The 22,585-nt window shown below is 40.1% G+C and overlaps 1 protein-coding gene across 2 annotated transcripts in view; it reads left to right on the top strand.

Annotated features, from left to right (window-relative positions):
- Positions 1-4,193: 4,193 nt before the first annotated feature.
- ppm1e (protein phosphatase, Mg2+/Mn2+ dependent, 1E) overlaps positions 4,194-22,585 on the top strand; it is a 45,292-nt gene continuing 26,900 nt past the window's right edge. Inside the window, exons 1-2 of one of the 2 annotated variants that reach the window (XM_046041009.1) lie at positions 4,194-4,330; positions 4,448-4,641. In XM_046041009.1, coding sequence (XP_045896965.1) covers positions 4,457-4,641 — 185 coding nt within the window. In that variant the 5' untranslated portion in view covers positions 4,194-4,330; positions 4,448-4,456. Of the gene's footprint in view, positions 4,331-4,396; positions 4,642-22,585 lie in introns of both variants that reach the window. The other variant, XM_046041010.1, reaches the window with a different exon arrangement.

The following is a 22,585-nucleotide window of genomic DNA, read 5'->3' as shown; positions in this document are numbered from 1 at the left end:
GGCCTATAAACTTTTTTATAAACTTTATCAAAAACAAGACCTTCAGAGAGCCGTTCATCTGGAAGACGAAGAGCAGGCGTGGAGGGCAGGGCCGACAGTTCACCTTCCACTCTTTGGACACCGGACAGTCTTTGATGGCAGCCCGGATCAGAGGCAGGACCTTCTGTCGCAGGGCATCCAGGGCTCGGAAGAGCCGGTCGTAGGTCACATCGAAGGTCTGGTTGGGATGGACGAGCAGGAGGACGTGGCAGACGGAGAACATGTAGAGCAGGTGGAGGCAGTGCTGTCGGTCCAGGCTTTTCCAGAAGTCGTGGGTGTCGGAGTGTCCGGTTCCGGCGCTCAGAGACTGGCAGGCCCGTAGCAGCTGCCGGCTGTCGCAGACGGAGGACAGCAGCAGGTACAGCACCCGGCTCTCCTGGTTGTAGAAAGCCTGGATGTGGCTGTCCGCGGTGCCGCCGTCCTCCGGTCCGCCGAACATTGTGAACATGTGTTTGTCCGCCAGAATGTTGATCAGAGACTCCTTCGACGGCCCGGACTGCATGTTGCTTTTACCGAAAACACCGACCACACAGAGGCCGTCGTCCCGGTACAGGGGGTCCTCCTGGAGATCCGCCTTCAGCAGATCCCCGACACTCAAAGGCAAAGACATGTTTGCTTCCTTCATGTTGAACATTCAGGGGATTGAAAACAACGACGCACTCATTTCCGGGTGTATTTCTGTGTTTGAATCTACAATGTCCGAGTACATGCAAGATTTATTTTATTGTTCCACTGTTGGCTACGCGTGTGTTTCTTTTTTACTTCATCCATTACTGGGGAAAATAAGTTTATTTACTTCAATAAAGGTAGCAACTACACGCTGTAAGAAAGTTCTATTAATAATTATAAGTAAGTCCTGCTATAAGTAAAGAAAGTATTTTTTCTAAATAAAGTTTGTAAAGTAAAGGTAGTCAATGCAGAAAAATGACCTATGTACGTGTATATCATATATGCTTTATTAATTTGATTAAATTATTATTGTTATTATGATGCACTCATTTGTAATGTCGTTTACTGTAGTTGGTCAATTTATGTAATTTGTAAAATAACTAGTAACTAAAGCTGTAAAAAAAAATGTAGTAAAGTAAAAGTAAGATATATCTTAAACGTAGTAAAGAAAGTATAAGTGGTTAAACACACACACACACACACACACACACACACACACACACATATATATACATGTGTATATATATATATACACGCACACACACACACACACACACACATACACAGACATATAATAAGCCAGATGTTTGATAATTATAATTAACTTAACTCAGTTTTCACCTGTACAATACAATATTTGACATTTCTATTATGAATATTTTATGAATAATAGTCTCCTTCATAGATCCTATCAAAACCTTTTATTGTACTGAAATGTTGATGTTCATATACTGATATGGCAACAGTCCTGCACTAAAGTACTAAAGTACTAAAGTGGTGAGTGGATTGTCTTTCATGAAGCAGAAAGCTTCTTGAAGTAGAAATAGAGTTCTTCCAGACGCAATTAGCTGAAGCAAACATTATTTATTCTACTATTAATTATTCACTATTTGATCAAATTAAATTAAACTTATTCAAGGAAACATGATGGGATTTTTTTTTTTTTTTTAAATTGTTGAGATAAACATACTGTATCTGTCATACAAACTGATGAGGCAAATTTCTGTAAGTTGATTTAAAGGTATGGAAATCAGTGGCTGCCTGGAAGTAAGGAACAACAAAAAAGCAGGCGTTTAAATTTCCCATTTATGTACATGATTTGTAGTTTTAGACTGAATCTTTCAAAACACTATAGTCACTTAAAGACCTTAAAGTAAATAAATAAAAATGTTGATATCATTCATAATAATAATAATAATAATTAATCAATATTAACTGAAAATATTATATAACCACAAATATGTGAGATAAACCAATATAATTTAAATATTCCCCAATAACTGTTATTTCACAATGCTATTTTTCATCAGAAAGTTTTGAGTCTTGATCTGTTTAATCAAGAAAAACAGTTACAGGAATGTCTGTTGCTTTTGGTCTGAATGGCCAAATCTATTTTTATTTAACAAGGTTTTGCTCTATATATATATATATATATATATATATGTATTTTTTGTTTTTGTATATTTATTTGTATGATTTATTTATGTAAAAAATGAAAACACAGCAGACCACCGCACTGCTGTATACCCACTAGTGGACTCATTTGATCAAACGTTTCAAGCCATCATGCTCCTCATCATTTATTCAAGACTTTCAATGCTGCAGCTAAAAGCCTTTAAGACAGGTCACATGATCACTTACTATAAATATCACCCCGCTATAATGAACTGGAAGCCACATTAACCAGTCATACCTATGATCATCGTGTTTTAGTTTGAGAAAAGTGCATAAGTAAAGCTATATTTAGTATCAAAAGTAAAAGCACTCATTCTGCTATAGAATGGTCCCTATCAGTGTTTTACTGTTATATCTGAAGTTTCTGGATTAATGATCGTTATATTGTTCATTTAGTTTAAAATGTGCCAGAATTTTCTTAACCCCTAAAGGATCACTTCATCCTTCAGTATATCAACATTCAAAGTCCCCAAATGTGAAGATATTACATGGTGTTACTGGGCAGGAAGGGTTCACAAAAGTTTATTAAGGTTAATTTATTTATAATTAAACAACACAGGGTTTTAGAATGAAATGCAGGGGGTGAGGTGAACTCACAGCCTGAGGAAAGAAGCTGCTTTTAGTCTGGTGGTAAGGCAGCTGATACTTCTGTTTCTCCGGGCCAGATGATAGTAGGATGAAAAGACTGTAGCGGGACTGTACTGTACTTTAGTATCGTTTGGACAAAGTACACAAATCCTGTACTTTTGTAAAAGTACAGACACCCTTGCCAAATATTACTCCACTAGAAGTGTTTGATTTAAATTTCTATGCGAGTACAAAAGAATTTGCTATTAAAAATACTTAAGTATCAAAAGTAAAAAATACTATTAGTATGGTTATGTATTTAATTTTTGAAGCAGAGCTCATTTTTAACTGTTTAGTATTGGACTGCAACTAATGATTATTTGCATTATGGATTAATCTGCTGATTATTTTCTCCATTAAGTGATTTTTTGAAATGGGGAAATTGTTTATAAAGCAGTGCTGGTTTGAGATTTGCTGATGCTCAGTAGATAAATATGTACCAAATATGTTCTTTGTGGTTTTAATCACCTGCAGGCCCATGCCAGTTTGTAATATCTCCTATCAGCATGCTTTCTATTGCTAAGATAAGATATGCCTTTATTAATCCTCTGTAGGGAAAATTTGTGTTTGCATGTCAGCACCGAGGAATGTAAAGGACAAGATACGATAAAAGTAGAATAAGTTAGCATTCTTACGTAGATGTAGCCTATAAATAACATACACACTATATACAGATGTAGAGACATAAGTAAGGGGTATAAAGTTGCATAAAATGGAAAAACTCGAGTACAAGTAGGCTACCTCGAATTTGTACTTAAGTAAAGTAAGTACTTGAGTAAATGTACTTCAACCACTGTTTGTATGTGGTCTGCTTTCTGTCCCCAGAGCAGCATTCAGTTTTTATGCTCCATATATCTGGAACAAATTCCCAGAAACCTGCAGGTCTGCTTAAACTCTCTTTTAAATCAAGACTGAAGACGGTTCTTTTTACCACTGCCTTTAATTAAATAAAATTTAAGGCTGGATTAATAACTTACACTGCACTGTAGCTTCTACAGTCCTTTTTTATCCTGTTTTTATTTTCTATTTCACCCAAATTGTATGTCATTGTCTTTTTTTAAATTCCCCATAAAGCGTTTATGTTTTATGGAAAGCACTTTGAATTGCCTTGTTGAAATGTGCAAGCCTATACAAATAAACTTGCCTTGCTTTTTAACATTTTAAATAACGTTTTTTTCTAATAAAGTTTACTTTTGTGGACGTGAGCCTTTGCTGAGGTAATCGTGATATAATACTTTATTCTGAACTGCAGACATCATGAAAAACAGGCCACCTTCACGACGTCTACAGAAAGATCTCAGACGTCAGACGTGCGCGGTCACGACCTCTCTGACGTCACCGCTCTCTGATCATCCGAAATCCCTGATAACACGGCGCGCGCTCCCGCTCAGCTCTGAATGGGGGCTCAGTCCAGCTTGTGACAGCGCGCCCGGTAGTATAATCGTAGACGCCACGGTGCCGCTCATCCAGTCAGACCCGCTGTTTGCTGACACACCGGTGGTCAACGGCTCTGCTCCTCCGGTACTACACATTCATTCAGGTAGTCTGGCAGTGCACTCACAGTCCAAACTAGTTCGGTTAGTGTTCTGACTCTTCTCTCCTATAGCCCGGCAAGTTAGTGTGTTACTGACGGGCGGAGCTGTCTCTGTCTGTCCAGGAATGAGAAATGATGGCCGGCTCTACAGCAGAGGAGAAAACCTTCCGACGGTTCCTGGAGCTCTTTCTTCGGGAGATGAGAATGCCTCTGCAGGACAGCGACCCGGTGCCGATGCGCCCCTTGTCGGACCTGGTGACTGAGGACGAGGTGGAGGGCGAATGCCTTGACCTGTGTCTCCAACACCTCTACAAATAGTTAAGTGTCCACTTTCTGTCATGGCATGTTGTTATTTCCGTGTGTGTTAGATAAAGGAAGACTGTGCATGTCAGTATGTTGTTGAAAGGTGAGCGGTGCTGCGACCCGGTGCTGGGTCCAAATCTGATATACGCTGGGATGCCTCGCACAGGGGGGATGCAAGCAACCCGCTTCGTGCCACGCTGGGTGTGTCCAACACCGAGTTTAGACAAGTGTCTCTTTATTATGAGGAATTTAAACTAAAGCAGAAGTTAAAGGCTTACACGCGCATTAGGGCTGTGTCGCATTGTACTGTATTATCGAGACACTGTATAGCCTTTATATCTGTGTATTCCCTCCCATTTCACGCCAGAAATTTGACAGCGCTGGAGGTCTGCAAAAGGTGAACCCCTGGATTTGCGTAACAGCACGACGTCATCAGGGTGTAGGAGGGGGAGGAAGCCATCGCCATCACTGCTGAGCTCATCTTCATGCAGGCTAAAAATAACCCCACCGGTTACGTTATTAGCCTCAGTTGTTAGACCGGTCGTTACACTTTAAAAACCCGAGACACACACACTGAAATGATGCTTGTCGTTCATTGAAAATCTGCTAATTTTGCACACCTAAAACTCTCATTGTATTCCCTTTTTTAAAAGGGCTGCCAAGGAAAATGATGCATTCACATTATTAAGAGAGGGAACTCCAGATGACCAGATTCATACAGAGTCCTCTACTTATAGAGTGCGTAATTTAAATTTGACAGCCACTGAGTTAAACTCTTCCTAATCTAGTGTTTTAAGAGGTGGACAAACTTGGCAGAGAGCGCTCTGCCCAGAGCTCTGCTGCCTGGCCTGGTTTTGAATCCAAAATAGGTGCAGAAACTGTGCTGGGAAGAAAAAGGGTGGAAGGACTCATCTAGGGCACCAAGTGGCAAGGGGACTGCTGCTTGCATGTATGTCTCCAAAAAAAAATAAAAAAAACAGACTTCAGTGGCCAGTCTGCATGCAAAACCCTGTAGGCACATATGTCTCAGAAGGTCAGGATGCACTCCAGCAGTGAGGGAGAGCATGTGTTGGTGGCAGGGTGGATCACATGCAGCCCAGTAGTGCTGTCAGGTGTTTTCACATGAGCTGGAGAGGAAAATGCGTTGTTCACACATATGACTTGTTGGAGCAGATCAGTATTTGTTCTCCACACATTTATAATGTATTTGTCACAATGTCCAGGTGGGATTGGCTGGTGAATATAAGGTCAGTGAGCATCATGCACAGCCTCCCCATACCGCTCCAATAATACGCTGACAGCATGCACACGCCTGTTTACTGTTTATGCTAAAAAAAATAGAATAGATCATTAGATTTGGTATTGGAAAATGTTTGGTATAATACATTTAAGTTAACATCTTTGTTTAAATCCAACAACTACAGCTACCATGACTTTAAGATTGCGTGCCTGTGTCTAAGACTCATGGGAGCTGTAGTCAGACCATGTAGCTTAAAAGCAGCAGTTCAGTATTTTCAAAGCACAAGATCAGAAGATTGATGTCAATGTCGTGTCTTTGCATTCAACAAGGAGATGGGGGTCAGGATGCCGTTGTCGTAGCTTAGCATGAAGACAGGGGGAAACAGCTAGAATGACTCTGTCCAAAGTTTAAAAAAAAACACCTCTAAAGTTTACTAAGTCACACATCTCGTTTACATAATCTGTAATCAAACTAAAATTTAAAAACGTCAAGTGGTGTTTTTAGGAGGAGTTACTAGTGCTGCTACTTCTTCTTGACAAACACTAGTTAATCCATTCCCAGTGCTTCTGTGCAGCGAAAGTGCGGGTTGCCAGACACAGGGTTATTTGCATTGTATCTGTACAGGATTAAAGGTACTAAACCTGGCAACCTAACTGTGACCACAACACTCCAGAAAACTGCACACAGTCACTACACCCAGCAGACCGAGCCGGTCTAGCTGTGTTTGGAAGCATCAAGACTGGGACCGGACTCCAGCTTAAAGCATAGACTGAATTAAACCTCCGACGCACTCATACATGTTTGTTTAAGCTGACAGCTGGGAGAGTGTGAGTGTCCCCCCCTCACCACCTGATGTCTATCACTGTGAACTACTCCAGGAGTACAGAAATACGAGCACCTATCCAGCAGTTTGAATATGGAGCACCCACTGTACGTTAGGGTTGCTGTATTTTAATGTACCATTTTTATATAAGTAACTGTCCCATATATATTTTTGGTTGTATTTGGCAGATCTGTCAGGTATTTTAGTTGCGGCATTAGCCAAAACCGACATTGGCCTGTTGCTGTTTTATCTCTAATCTGATTCTAGAAAACGTCTATGCACATTCTTTGGACTGTGCATAGAAGTTTTCACAGAGGTTTTACTCACTCACTCACTCATTGGGTCGCTGGGACAGAGGCTTTAGGGCTGGACAATATGAACTAATGGTTACTCAAGCATTGTTTTTGAGGTACTTTTACTGTACTTGATTACTACTATTTTCTGCTACTTCACTACGTTTCAGAGGGAAATGTTGTAGTTTTTACTTTACTACATTTACGTTTTTACATACAAAACAAACCATCATCATAAAATATATAAATCAATTAAAATGACCAACTCCAACACAACCAGCTATTACAATAAAATGTTGCAATAACATGTTAATGCAAAGATTAGAGTACTGCTTTCACCGGTGGAAAATACAAAAACAATAGTTCAAAAATAGAGTTTTTTTAACAACTCCCTGGGCTCCCTGACAACTACAAGCCTTCTGATGTTGAACAAAGCTGAAACAAGGCGAAATGTGTGATTACACGATGACTGGGTGTTTTTTTTAGTGGACAGCTCTCCAAAGCACATGAGAGCAGTTAGACCGGTGTGTGATTCCTCATGTCAGTACAGAACCTGCTCCTGATTAGGTTTGGCTGAAAGCTGAAGTTGCCGCAGCCATTTAAAAATGGAGTCCATCCAATCTGGCTTTGTGAAACGGTCATTATCTAAACTTACCAAAATAACTGCAGCTCACCGCCTAAGCTTGCTTTGTGAAATGTCCCTCTGTCTCTCTTTTCTGGCTAAGGTAGCATCTCATACAGTACATTCGGCTTGTTGGAGTCTGTAAATCACTCTTTGGCGCTGTTCCGTCAAGCAGTTTCTCTTAACCGATCCTACCAGGGGCTAGCTGTTCCAGCTGCTGGTAAGGTCAAGAGGGGCACTTGTTTTTGTTTTATGTAGACAAAGTTTTTGAGTTGATAGATTTTGATAGGATGCTAAAGGAAAGGTCAGGGGTTCACCAAAATCACAAGGAAGAGTTCTCTGAGGAACATCCCACACTGTCCTCCTCAGAAAAACGACAGCATCAGTCCTTTCAGCAAATAGCCAAAAATGAGAAAGCCGTAGTAATTATGACTCTTGTCCGTTGGGAGCAGAGCAGGAAGTAGTGTGCCATTATTATAGAGCAACAGTCTGCAGAGGGTTGGATATGAGGAGAGGTCGGGGTGGATAGATGGGTCAACGAAATGTCAAGACCTTTTTCCTATTTCCAAACGACAGTTGAGGATAGTTTCGTTCAACCATGACCACAAATATTACCGAACCTTAACCAGCCAAGTGGTTATTGTCGTGTAACCACAACAAAGTAGTTATTTTAACCCAAACCACAATATTCCCCTTACCTTAAAGCGGCTATAATAGATATTTTTTAAAATAAGAATGTATCAAATGCTCATAGTGACGAACCTACAGAGTATTATCACCTAAATCTGCATCTCCTCTCGGCTTTACAGTGAATTTCAGCTCATTGTTTAGCTGTGTCCGGCCCACAACTTTTCTTTACTCTTAGCGCCTTTTAAGGCCGCAGCGGGCAGCTAAGTGACTAGCTGGTGAACATAGTGGAATATTTAGCAGCTAAAGAGTCAGATATTTCCCTCAGGAGTTAATATTGACCAAAAACGGAGCTAAATATTAGACTTAATTTCACCAGGTGGACAGAAATACGACTCCACATGAATCGAAATGTTGCTCTGTAACAGGTGGATATGTAAATATGCAACTGTTTGCCAACAAGTTCGCCATACCAACTTAAAAGGCAGGTTTAACCAAGTACACATTTACCCCTAAGCAAACCTTAACCATACCAGTATAAGATCAGAAAATGCTCATATGGGACCAATGACTTATTCTGTCACTTAAGTAAGAGGAGTATTCACATCACTTTTCATGTCAATCAGGCCAGTTGGCGGAGATATCTTAACCTGGACATTTATATCAAACGGACAAACATACTGACTGACTGAATTTTGGTGTTTTGATGAGTAAAGCGATCTGCTACAGTATTTGTTTGGGGGCAAACCTGCGGACTCCCTTTCTTGTACAGGAGTAACAGGGAACCCAGATCATGTATCGCCTCTGATACATGATCTGATGTATTACTTATGTTCCCATTAACATTGCCTGCTGCCAGCTGAAGCTGTCACAGTCTCCAGCGAAAATGTCAACGTCTGATCGGTGTGTTTGTTTTGACACCTATTTACATCATATGCTGTACATCAGATGTCATGGTAACAGCCCAGGTGTCCTTGGACATAGTAATAATGGTGTTTTGTAGTCTGTCTGAATACAGCAGCCAGCAGACTAGCTGTGTTTCAGTCAGACTGGCAGTTTGATAACTGCTTTTAGACAACAACAGAGCCTGTGCAAGCAGTACACCAAGTACTTTGAATTTCACTGTGTGATTTTGCTGCTTACTTATGCTCAGTCAAGTTTGAAGGAAGGCAGTAAATACTGTGAGATGATTTAAATTTATCAGCCATCACATTTTGCCATACTGTGGTCCGATTATCCAAGGTCATCTTACTAAGTGTGGGTGTTACGCCCCACTCTTAGGCAGCTCTTTAGGGCGAACAGCACCCAACACTGACCCAACCAAACCACAAAATACACCTTTAAAACAACCAAAGCCGTGGGATTTATGAATAAAAAAGACATACAGTCAACCAAGACAACAAATAAAGAACCCCAAAAGACTATAGGCAAAATACAAAATCCCAGGCCGCAAAACCAGCAGTCCCACTTCAAAAAGCTTCTCGCCTGTGATGCTGGCACAGGAGCTTTTAAAGACCTCTTTCCAAGGCCAGGTGGACCTCATTCAGCAGTCAGATGGAGCACATCTGGGGCAGAACTAGAGGACAGAAGAGAAAAAGGGACACACAGCACAGGGGAACACACAGAGCCATAACAGTGGGCAGTGTTGCAAATCAGTGACTGTCAAACAAACACCGGGCTGGGTATTGTTAGAAATGCATTGATGCAGATGTGATACTCACATGTTCGTCCTGATACCTTTTTGATACCTTATTTTGAGAAATGAATAAATAACCATGTTTCCCCACAAACCCTTTATTATTTAACAAAGGTTTTGGGCCTTTTAGAGAGACACAGTAGAGATGATGGGTAGTGACAAAAGCAACGAAGGTCCCCAGCAGGAAGCAATCATTCACAAGGTTTATAAAGGCTTTTGAGCTGAAAGCAGCTGCCTGCTGTGGCTTCAAACGATGCTATAGAAATCTATGTCGCTACTTTAAAACACAGGACACCAAGGCACCACCTAGATCTCAAATGTTATCTGTCAAAATTTACATGTGGAACAAAATGCAGTACTAACGGATACTTCAGGGAAGCAGAAAAGGCTGACTGAAAAAACACAAACATATTGGTGATATTACATTACATTTGCTTGTTTGCTCATTCAGCAGTCAAAGAACAAAATAATAATTTATTGGAGTTGTGTTTCTGTCTTCATGATGGATATTGACTTTCCTTTTAGCTCTGTTTTGGTCTCCACCAACTTCTGAGGGAAATATCTGTCTCTTTAGCTGCTAAATGCTCCTCTATGTTCACCAGCAAGTCGCTAACTCTGTCATTTGGTGCCGAGCAGTTACAGTTGTTTTACTCAAGCTTTCTCACTGAAAAACATCTGCTACTACGGCTGGACATTACTTTTACTCTCAGAATACCAATTCCAGTTACTCGAATCCGCGTTATCTCCCGATTAAAGAGTACTGATGCAGTAAAAACACGCTGTCTTTTCCCAAATGTAAAGTCTGTTTACCTCACTGCCTGGAGCTCAGTGGGATACATTTAATGTAAGGTAACACGAGGCCCGGCATTGCTGTGGCGGTAAAAACTGATTCAGAAACGCTGAATTTTGTATGACATTGACAATGAATCTGTATTAAGTTTTGAACGGTTACACCTGGCCGATACCTGATCCCCTAAACGAGGTCAGGATCGGATATCGGATCCCTGCTACAAACGGGGTTGATAAGAGCGGTGAGACAGAACCAAAACAGCGAAGTAAATAAAACCAAAACAATGAGCTGAAAGATGTTAAAAAGCACTGAAGCGCTGAGGGAAACTGCAGAGTCTCTCTGGGTTCAGAATTTGTGTATGTCGGAGTGGAAACCTGCAGACACGTGGGCCTCAGAGGTTCATGCATGAAAACATTTGCTGCAGTTCTTGAAGCAGACTGAAGGTATGCGTATGTGTTTGTGTGGTGGCCAGCATCCTACATGGCTGTCTACTGTAGCTGCGCTGTGAGTGTAATGATGGTTGGAGGCAGCAGCTCTGGTGATTCATCCCAACGTGTCATTAGTTTGTCTCTGGGTTGAACAGCTAATAATAGACTTCTGCAAGAAGAGAGATCCCCTCTGTGTGAGTGTGTGTGTTAATAGGGGGTGGGTAAAGCACTTGGTGTGCAAACGAGTTTGGGGTTGTGGACAGAGCTTGCGCATGTGTGTGTGTGATAAAATGATGCCAGTTAAGTTTAATCCATTTCCCTCCAGGCAGCTGGGACTCACATCTGAACAGAAGAGGATGCAATCTACTCCCCCTGAACACAGTGGGAGATTTGTGTGTGTGTGTGTGCGTGTGTGCGTGCGCGCACACGTGTAGGGTTTACTTCCAAGTAGGACTTACATTATGCTGCTGTGTGAATAAAACAAGCAGACATATCGAGGAATCCGGGTTGTAGGCAGATGTAGACAAGCTGCCATCACTGCGGTGACTTCTCATTTGTAAACCCGCGTATATGTCAGAAGAAGAAATCTGTCCAGTAGTTCCTGTAGAAACGGTTCTAAAATAAAATAAAGGTTATCATCTACAAAACTTTTAACAGTTAACTCTAGAAGTTTTTTCTGAGCTTTGCTGTTATAAGCTGCTCCAACAACAAACTGAGACTTTGGGGAAAATGGAAAGAAATCTTATGATTTAATCGCACTATGAGTGGCTTGCCGACCAACAGAGGACACTAAAGGCCGATCGATCTGCCAACACAACGTCGATGTTGAGATGCCACCCCGCATATCTCCTGCTAGCTTGGTGCTGCTACGTTTCCTGGCGAAAACATTTGAGGTATTTTATTGAATTATGCAATTCTTCTAATTACAAAGCAAAGGAATTGTGATCATTTAAATCATGAGTAAATAGTTCCTGCTGGGTTTAATTAGCTTCTCCACACAGCACTCTCACAACCACACTGTGGACCTCAGACAGAAGCAGTACGTTATTTTTTTTCCCAAAGCCTGTGTCAACTAGTTTCAGAATAGTGCTTTGAGAACTAAGCTCCACATTCACACAGACATCTGTTCAACTGTTGAACTGTCGATTAACCCAACTTCCACTGTCAGTGTAAATGTCTTCAGTTTCCCCCTAAGAGGCCCAGGATACAATTAGAAGTGGACCTTGTGGGTTTTTATTGTTTGAGGCTGAATTTCTTCATGCCACAAGACTTAAAAAAAAAAAAACTTCACATTTATATGAGTGTTGTGATTGCAAAGCCAGCAGAACTTTTGCATTACTATTACAAGTCCAGATGGATTGCTGCAACTGTGAGTCAATGTCACGAATGGTGTAAGGTACACCAATAAACGTTTGACTGCTACTAGCACTATGGAGCAGTGTTTTTAATAAGTTTTGTTTGTATCACACATGAGGATGCAGGCAGCTCGATTCACATCCCGCCACTGGCGATAGTTTGTGGCGGTAATGTACCAACAAAGACAGTGACAGAGAAGCCTGTTAGCTACCAATCAAGGATGTAAACAATGCACAATTTGAAATATAAAAATCAGCTTCTGCATGTGTTTTTATGAAGAAGGAAAAGCATTCAGCATGTTTTTTAGACCTCAAGGATAAAAAAATGTTTTGGTGAATAAAGGCCAATTTATACTTTTGCGTCAAATCTACGCCGTAGCCTCACACGCACCTCCCCAAAAATATAACTACCCGTTGCAGCGGCGCTGGACTCAAGAACCGTGATTGGTCGGCTTGGTAGCATTGCATTCCTCCTACGCATTTCCGGCTTGTTCTTGTTCTGCCTCAACCAAGTTCTCTCGTTTCTGTGTTTTAGTAATTTCACTAAAAGTAACTGCTTTTCAACATCGATCGGCTCCAACGACAACATGACCTGGTCAGTTTCAGTTGCCATTGTTTGTAGTAGCCTACTCAACACAGTGGAACATAGAAACCCCACCGCCAACTAGTGTTATGTAAGTGTAATTGCAGAGCTGACACCAATGCTCAAATATCAAAGCTCACGGCAGCATGTGGGCATAGACGCAGAAGTATAAATTGGCCTTAACAGTAAATGTAAACATAACTTTTGTTTTTTTTTACGGGCACCTTTTAAAAGCCGGTGTCCTGGTGGTGAAGAGGTTTTTCAGTATCAGCCCTAGACTAATCCCATTCTTTGTTCTGCAAAGTTTAAATTAAATATACTATAAATTTGATGCACAATTTTGTTCATCCAGAATAAAGAAACTTCACGGTAGTCTGACGTCACTCACTGTTTGCACTGACTGCTGATGAAGTGATGATGACTTGAAGAGGGGGAGTTAAATGACCCTCGACACACTGAGAGCTGATGGATAGTAATTGAGGGGAGAGCCTTTCTAGACCTCATTAAACAGAAACGTCTCCCGCTGCTGTAAAGAACTAGGGGGTAGATCCGGCTTCCTCCAGCTTCTTCCGGCACACATGTCACACTCAAGCATGTGCACACACTCAAACACAATTAGAAGAGTAGGTGGTGTTAGAGGAGTGGCGGGTGACAGATTTGTTAAAGGATAAACCATAGACAGTAACTGCGACATCGCCAGTGACCATGTTGTTAGAGCTGCTGTGGATAAGCACACATTACAGGTAGTTTTGTTCTTGTCCCCCATTTTCTTATCAGTAACAATAGATATTTTTGATACCAATAATAATAAAAATGGCTTATGGATGTTTTACCCATGAAAAAACACATGAAACTATATAAAATGAAAAAGACAGCATAGCCGCAATTGAACCGAAATGTAATTAATCCTACCTTTACATTAATTTTATGATGACTTTAGAGTTGAAAAATGTTGTTGTTTAATTATTTAGTTAACCAAAAGAAAATTTATTTGGAAGTAATTTGATAATCAATTAATTTGTAAAGAAAAAACATCAAAAGTAAGTTTACACTGTGTCTCATGCTCCTGCTAGCTTAGCTGTCAAGGAATCACTCTAGGAAGACTAAAAGGAGCATTTCTGATGTATCTCCATTTTTAACTTTTTTTTTTAGTTTTGATAAAAATAATTTGATAGTAATTAATTTAATGAATTTTAAAATCACCTTGACACAAAACATCAGATTTTTAGTTGGACTTTAAGCAACCATCTATCTGTGTAGTACACCCTGCCTCCACCCTGTTACACTGCGTTTTATTTTATTTCTTTTATTTTAACATTCAGGGACTGTTGAACCATTATTAGTCCTCTAGTTTAAGGTCGTGCTTGCTTTGTTTGGAACAAGCAAACCCCTCAAGGGCTTTATTAATGAGGACTTCCCTCAGGCCATTCTGCAGAAGTAGGATGCTGCACAGGAGAGAGGAAACACTGCCAATACAGGAGCGTGTAGCAGCATTAATGTCCACCTGCCCACACACTCTTATCACTCCTACACTCCAGGGGCTGTTTTCACACGTAGCGGCTGCATCTAAAAATCTGTGACCATTTCATCTGTAGTACCAGAGAGCAATCTGTACAGAATAAAGACAGTTTAATTAAGGAGCAATATATTTTGAACCATAAAATAGCATTAAATCTGGTGACAAACGAAAACGTTCTGTACAAAGAGGAAGCTGATTAAATAATAATGAATAAAAATGAATTAAAAAAGGATAAGATATGTAATTTTCTGTGGGAGATAGTGTGGCTTTGATATTGTGTGTGTTTTGTATGGTTTTAAATCCTCGCCATGTACTTGTGCCCCAAATACTTAGTTTTTAGCACACTTTTTGTAGTTGTTATTTTTGGTCTCAAATAATGAAGGTTATGTCGAGGCAGGAAGCTTTTTTTTTTTAAGAGGCAACTCTGAGTTTGCTTGAATTTGGAGTGTAATGAAAGAATACACATCCCGTCCCACATTTGGTTTTATGAGTAGAATAGCAGGCTGGGGACTCTCTTATGAGCAGTCTCTTGTAATTTGGAGCTGGCTTACATGCCTTAGTTACAGAGGAACATGTTTTATCACTCACTTCCCCCTGGAATATTAATCGTGTTTGATGTCCCACTTGTGCATCACTTTGTCATTATTTATGATTCTGTTGTGATAACAAATGGTCCTATGTGGGAGAACACTTTAATAAAGACCACAGTTATTACAAATCATCTTATTTGAGGACCGTTCAAAGTGTAGGGAGGGTGACTTTTAGGAAGAGGAACAACCTCAAATTCTGAATGAAGCCCAAATTACACATTACACATCCAGGGTCTGCGAGGGTCACTATGACATAAACATCTGCTCTACTGAAACAGACCCATAAGAAAACCTACCTACCAAATGCATAAATACATTTTTAAGAAAGAGAGAACGAGCCTGAATTACCTGAAGATGATAGAAGTTTATTTATCCCAAGAGAAACTGAAAATGTAGATATAGATAGTGCAAAAATATTACAGAAAACCATAATCAGCACTGTGATGGCCCTATCACTGAAGAAGGAGCACCAATACAATAAAAATGTACTAAGAACCAATGTGAAATAATGTAAAAACGAATTAATAGAAACTTTGCTGAGCCAGATAGGCAGCGGATAGGCTTTCATCATACATGAAAGAGATTCCTCTGCAGTGTCAGTGAACACAACACCAATAACTGCTGTATCCAGAGTTTCAAGGGATATTTAGGGCTGACAAACAGCACCGTACGGCTATGTACTGACACTCCTCCACAAACACACACCCTGGAGAGCCTCTCGTAGTAGAGCTGCTTGGAGAGCAGAGCAGAACACAGGTACCCACACAGTTACTCACTCAACGAGACATAAATGTGCTTCTAGTGACCGTCAAGAGTCCCATCAGACTCAGCAGAGGAGCGGAGAGACCGACAGACAGCTAACAGCTCTACGTTGCTCCGCACCTCCTACAGTCGTTGCTCCTGTGTTGCATTTTTAAATAATACGTAGTTACCATTTAAGTGCTAGAAAAGCGCTACATTAGATTGATTGTGCGTGGATGATGGTCCTGGTTGATTGCTGAGCTTTAACAATTCTTGCTCAAATCAGAAGGTGTCAACAATTGGCAATGTTTGCAGGTTTGGAAGCGGCGTGGGATTCTCATTCTTTTCGCCTGCACAGAGATGGCCGGGAATCTGAGGGTGTGAAAGTAATTAAAAGTATCTTTCTGGGACATTTTATGTCTTTACTAGCGAGTGGACACGACTGAGGGAATGACGTCTAACAAAGGTCTCCGACATTGTGGTTAATAGGCGCACCGAGCTTTTCATTTAATAAAAGAGGTCCACTAGCCTTCACCCAGCAGAATGAAGCTATATTCATGGAGCAGACTCTTGAGCATATCTGACAATATGTTCTCCTTTCTGCTTTAATTAGAACATCAAGGGTCACGGCTAGACCAGGCCCAGCTTCAATAGAGAGGTACTGCAATGCCATAGAGGAATGTACTGTGTATTACCACAGCAATGATCCAGAATAAAGCTGCAGTCCAGAGCCCAAAATGGATTTCATCCGCAGTGAGCAAACAGACGATTTTGTCACTTTACAGCAGACAAATCAGACCATCCAGTGAAGTCCCACATGTACTGTCTCAGAATGAAGTGACCTCCTTTTGGCGCTGAACTAGTTTCAGAGACAATGGATACAGCTCACATCACATTCAGTGTATATAAAAACAACATCAAAGACGCAACAAAGACGCAGCTGCCACTCTTGTGATAGCCGCCTTTCCCCATGAAACAGCTTTGCTGTGAGAAGGCAGGGTTTTAAATGAAAGTAAACATACGCTCCAGCACAGAAAGTGTGTTTGGATGGGATGTTTGAAAGTCCTAGTTTTTTTACGCTACCGTGTGTCTGTCCACCGGCTTTTCACTGTTTAATCAGAGCAATATGAAGCCAGGAGATTTGGTCCCCCTGGAGACAGACGTCCTCCGAGGCTTCTGGGAAGTAAGTGAATGGCTTTCTAGAACACCTCTGAAAGTTGAAGCTGTTTGAGGCTGTGTCAGCCTCCCGTAAAGGGGTTTTTCTGTGACTTTGAGGCATCTTGTCTTAGAAAAAAACGCTGGCCTAGTAAGGCCTACAAAAGAAAGTCATTGCTGGAAGCACTGTGAGAGTGGCCTGTGCATATCTTCAACATGTTTCGGTTGTTTTAAATCCATCCATCCTTCTCCAGTTTTTTCTCAGTCTAGTCATCCATAAAACGTCATCTCCTGTTTTGCCTCCTAGCTCTGGCTTGGGCTATCCAAGCCTTTGAAATTAGTTGCAGCAGTAATCCCTTAATCAGAGTGTCTCGCTGGGATTACCACAGAGGGCAGCCTCAGTTACTGCTCTCCACCACCACTGGCAATTGTTGAGCCTGCAGTATTTGATTTACACAGCATCCTCCAACTAGTGCAGCCATGAAGCAGTTACGGTAAACAATATGTAATAATGTGACCTTGCTCTCTGTAATATCAGTATAATGAATTTGTTTTGTGCTATGAAGCAATCAGTATAGAACTAGTTTCATCCATAAAGAAAATTAAATGTGTTAATGAGTAACTGTAACTGTAATGAAGGACAATATATGCAACTGTCTCTATTTGTACCACATTAGCTTTTACAACAGTTCATAGTAATTAATCAATAACTAATGTAGCTAATAGCTTATATTCAACTATTCCCTCATCAAGTGATCTCAATCTTTGACTGAACTGTCGGCAGTTGAGTTGCAGTGTGGGTAATGTAGGCAGGCACTGCGTTTTGACAAGGAGGAAGAATGTGTTGGGGAAAAAAAGAGAGGATATCTCTAGTTCTTTTGCATCGATTCTGATCTGGTCTTGAGTCTGTCAATGTTATAGGTGTGCAACGTTAAATCGGTAGAATACTCTTTATTTTTCAGTCTGTCGGCCTATTTGTTTGCCATTTTCTATCTCTTTTTGCTCAGAAGGGATGATTTAGATATAGAGTCGTTAGTGTCTATCATCTTCACTTCCATGAGTTCATCAATGGCCAAAAATGAAGTGATGTTTTTTAGCCAAGGTAGCAGCTAGCGACTGTGAGGATGGAAATGTTGGTCTGTCCAACACTTTAGGCCAGACTTATATATAACAAATGGATGGATTGCTGGATGGAAGCATCGCTGTTCTTAAGCACAACCTCACAGAGCAGCTAGCAGGACTGGAGAGTCTTGGCCTGTACTCGAAGCTGCCAGCTGTACCTGTATGTCGTAGTGATTCAGAAAAGAAGAGAAGAGACCAACAGGAGAAACAGGCAGACAGGAAGGCAGAGGGATTACTGTGGGAACGGACAGAACACAGGTTACTAAACACAGATCAAAATAAGACGGAACAGATCAGAATAACAAACTAATCCAGAACACAAGCAGACATATCACAAATAATACAAATAAACTACAACCAACAGGGAAAACAGACTGAACTAGGATTGAACAGACACAGAGCAGACAAAGCCAAAATAATGCAAACACAGAACTAGGAGTAAATACAAAGACATTAACAGAGTAGTATGTCTGTAGAATGTAGTAGGCGGGTCTTGTTAATTACCACAATAATATAATAGTAAACATTTCTGGGCTGTCAAGTTTGCTCAAATCAGTTACACTGGTCATTCAGCTCTGAAAGAACTGGACTGTATGGATGTACGGTAAGGTGTTACATCATTTGCCATACCCTCCTATAAATGTCCCAGCATACACTGGGAAGAGGACTGAGACACACTTGCAGTCATGAGCATTTTACAGTCTCCTGTTCACCACAGCTGTGGGAGGAAAGCAGAGAACCCAAAAGGGAAGCCATGCAAATATAGAGAGAACATGCAAAGTCCACAGAGACAGGACAGTGGCTTAAAACTAGAGCCCTCTTGTTATGTGCTACAAGCCGCTATGCTGCTTCTGTTAGAAGAAAATAAAGCCTCATGATGCCATCAGGGTTGTTTTAGCTCCGGTTTAGAAACTTCAGATTTTTTTCGGAGTACAGAGACATCACTTAATGTCTAGCCTCTGTTCGTAACTTCTGTAACTCAATCTTAATCTCAAAAACATTTCTTTCATCACCCTTTCTGAATAGTCCAAATTATTATTATCAACAGAAATTGAAACCTGTGTGATTTTAAAGCGGAATAATGTTAAATAAATATGGTCTCTGCTTTTGGCATTATTAAAAATCTAAATAATTTTATTTATACAGCTGAATGGAAAGAATCTGGATATATTTTGGTAACATTTAAAAAAAAAAGAAGAATAGAAGTGTGTATTTCACAATATAATGTATTGTATGATTTATAGCACAATAGAAATAATGTTGCACAAAGTTTTGCAGTTATATTTATTGCTTTTCTTAGAAAGTGTTGAGTAGAACAATGAAGTTTCAGGTTGACAGTACCAGACAGCAGCAGCAGCATAGACTTTTTCATTCAGTCTAGTTTTACAGGATGACTATCTGTGGTTGGTTCGTGGTTTGTAACTCTGTAAAACTGGATTGTAAAGAATGGAGAATAACTAGTCTTTCCAGCAGTAGCTCACACTGATGTCTCTAAAAGAGGCACCTTAATTAATTCAGCTCTGGAGAGGCCCCATTTTTGGAAGTGCAATGACCTTCACAAGTGTGCAGTGTCCTCCTTTCCCTCCTACAGCATTATGGATAGACACTTTTACAGAAGCTTTTCCAGTCTGCTGCTGCTCCAAAGTGCCGTTCTTCCTTGCTCGCACAAGGTGCCCATAATTTAAATGATGAGTCATATGTTTGTGGCAGATGAACTGAATGCAAAGCAGTTCAGCTCACATTATAGTCCAGAATTCCTGTCCCTTTCTGACCTTGAAACATGTATTTGAAAGCTGCTGAATAGGGGAGAGAGGGGCACGTGGAGCCTGTGGGTGACATGACCCTAAAAAAGCCATACATAGTATAATTAATTTATCTGAATCTAAATGAGCACCTGGAGAAAAAGGATAACACAACAAGGTCAAACAGTGTGATTATACTGTTGGACTTCATCATGTTAAAGACTATGATTATCTAACTGGAATTAGACATATTTTTAGGTGTTATTGTATACTATACTTATTATAATATAATATAATACGGCTGTATAAGGAACAATAATGAGTTCATAAATGACAGTAAACCTAAATTGCAGTGTTAACCATATCAGCCCACCTTTTATCAAAATAATGGCTGTGTAGTTAAAAGTGCCAGTGTATCTTGGGCTCAGTTGTGCCAACACCAACCTTGATATTTTTCTTTTAAAAGCATTTGAGGTGATAAATTAACGACATGAAAGATTAGAAGACTGCTTGATAAATTACATAATTGTTGACGACTCATTTTCTGTCAGTTGACTAATCAATAGTTAATACTTTCAGCACTGCCTGTTATACGAATGTGCTCATCTGATTTCCATTACATGTGGACAGTCTTAAGATGACATTTTGACTTGAGGGTGGCACAAGAATAAAGTTACCAAAATGGAAATGGTTCATCCTCTGGGGTGTGTTAGTGTACATTTAATAGCAGTTTGTGTCTCAGAGTTTTATATTATTTGTGTTCAACTGGATATTTCACCAAAGAAAATGTCACAAAGTACAATGTAATTAACCAAAGTGTTAGACTAAAGGTCACATCATAATTCTCTTGGCTGTCATCAAGTCTTCTAAGCAGAAAGCTTTTAACACAAAAACTGAAAATGAAATAAATACTTCATATATGAAAAGCAGACTAAAACAATAATCTATTATCAAATAATTAAAATGGGACTAAATTAAAATAAAGTGTCAACTAGGATTTCTCTGAAGTTTGTTTGGTGATATGCTGAGCTTGAAAGCCAGATTGAAAAATCTATTAAATTCCTATAAAATACAGTAAATATAACATAAGAAATGAGCCGTTCAACTTTTTCTATTATTTTAATTACAAACGAAGGATTTTAAGTCCAAGTTTGTCAAGTGTCATGGGGTCGGGTTTACATTTACTTAGGAGACGTTTCACAGCTGTTTTCTGAGCCATGGGTGCCATGCCAGTATGCAGGGAGCGGTTCACAATCACCAGCATTTCATCCTCTAAGCTCTAAGCAATTTAATACTTAACAGATGGTGAGGAAAGGATCAAGTCAGCACGTTGAGTCTTGAAGTTTCTTTTTGCACCAAATATTTCCCTTCTGACATCCTTGAAGGAAATCTTGTGTGCTGGGCTATGTCATAGAATGTCAAGGTACGATAAATGATAAATGAGTCAATTACAGAGAAAATGTTTTGAATCCCAGTTGTTTTTCCCATCATGGTTGCCGCAAAGTGGATGAACAGACTGAGGGCAGCATAGTAGATGTATTCAGTGCTTGAACAAATAAATATTTAAGGGCTGCCGATATTATGTTTCTTTTTATTTTTAAAAATACCAAGAAAAGATCAAAACAAACAATGAATTGATCCTTCTAACATGTTTTTCTTGTGATGAAATAATTTTTTTCTCTTTGGAGTTACTGTAGCGGACGCAATATGCAGCTGAAATTAGTACCCAACAAAAACACAAATTACGCCTGTTTAGTAATGTTTACTACAAAGTACAAATCCCAGTAATTTTTCCCATAGACAATGTTATGCGTTAAAAAAGTTACTGGACAGAAGTTAACCACGATTCCTGAAGTGCATTTTGGCAAGAAACATCCAATCACCAAGCTTTTTGGTTACGTGATGGCGAGAAAATAGTTAAGAATACAATGTTGCCATAAACACAATCTACTCAGTTGTAAAGTCTGGGACAGGTTTGGGTGAATGCAGTTACTATAGCACTGTTTTTGACCCCCAGGGTCTAGATGCCTACTTAAGGCGGAGATTTAACGTGGTATCAATCTTCTCATTTACTGTAACTCTCTGCAAGGAAAAAAAACCCAAATAAATGTCAAACTATTCTTTTAAAAAGGGACAAAATGTAGAAAAATTTAATGCACATTGGATGAGAAGAAGTAGATTTTTAGAGTTGAGTATTCGCAGACAAACAGCTAATTTGACTATACTTATACATATTATAGCACTTATCCTGCTCAATGTGTGGCAAATCTAACGTTTCATTGCTCACAAGACAACAATGTTGTTTATTTGAAATTGGTTCAATTAAAAGAGCTTCCAGAGATAGTTCAAGTCAGGACATGACGTGGCTCTGCTATAGGCTCTCACCAATCCACCAATGATCCAGCTGGTGGATTACATAATACTGCCTTAAGGCTTTGTGCAGAGCAGCACTAGGCCTGCTCAAAACCCTCAGAAGGAATTACATGCAAGTTGCCCAGTCTATCCGTGGAGTCTGGAGGCTTAGCTGGAAACTGAGCTACAGCAGACCACAACCATTTCAAACACATCACACATGCAACGCTTTACGCCTCGGTTTCCTTGCAGTGCGTCACCTTTAAGTCTGCAGTTACTG

Source organism: Micropterus dolomieu, linkage group LG23, assembly GCF_021292245.1.
Source record: "Micropterus dolomieu isolate WLL.071019.BEF.003 ecotype Adirondacks linkage group LG23, ASM2129224v1, whole genome shotgun sequence".
NCBI lineage: Eukaryota > Metazoa > Chordata > Actinopteri > Centrarchiformes > Centrarchidae > Micropterus > Micropterus dolomieu.
The sequence above is the reverse complement of the archived record's forward strand: the minus strand, read 5'-3'. Positions and strand labels throughout refer to the sequence as shown.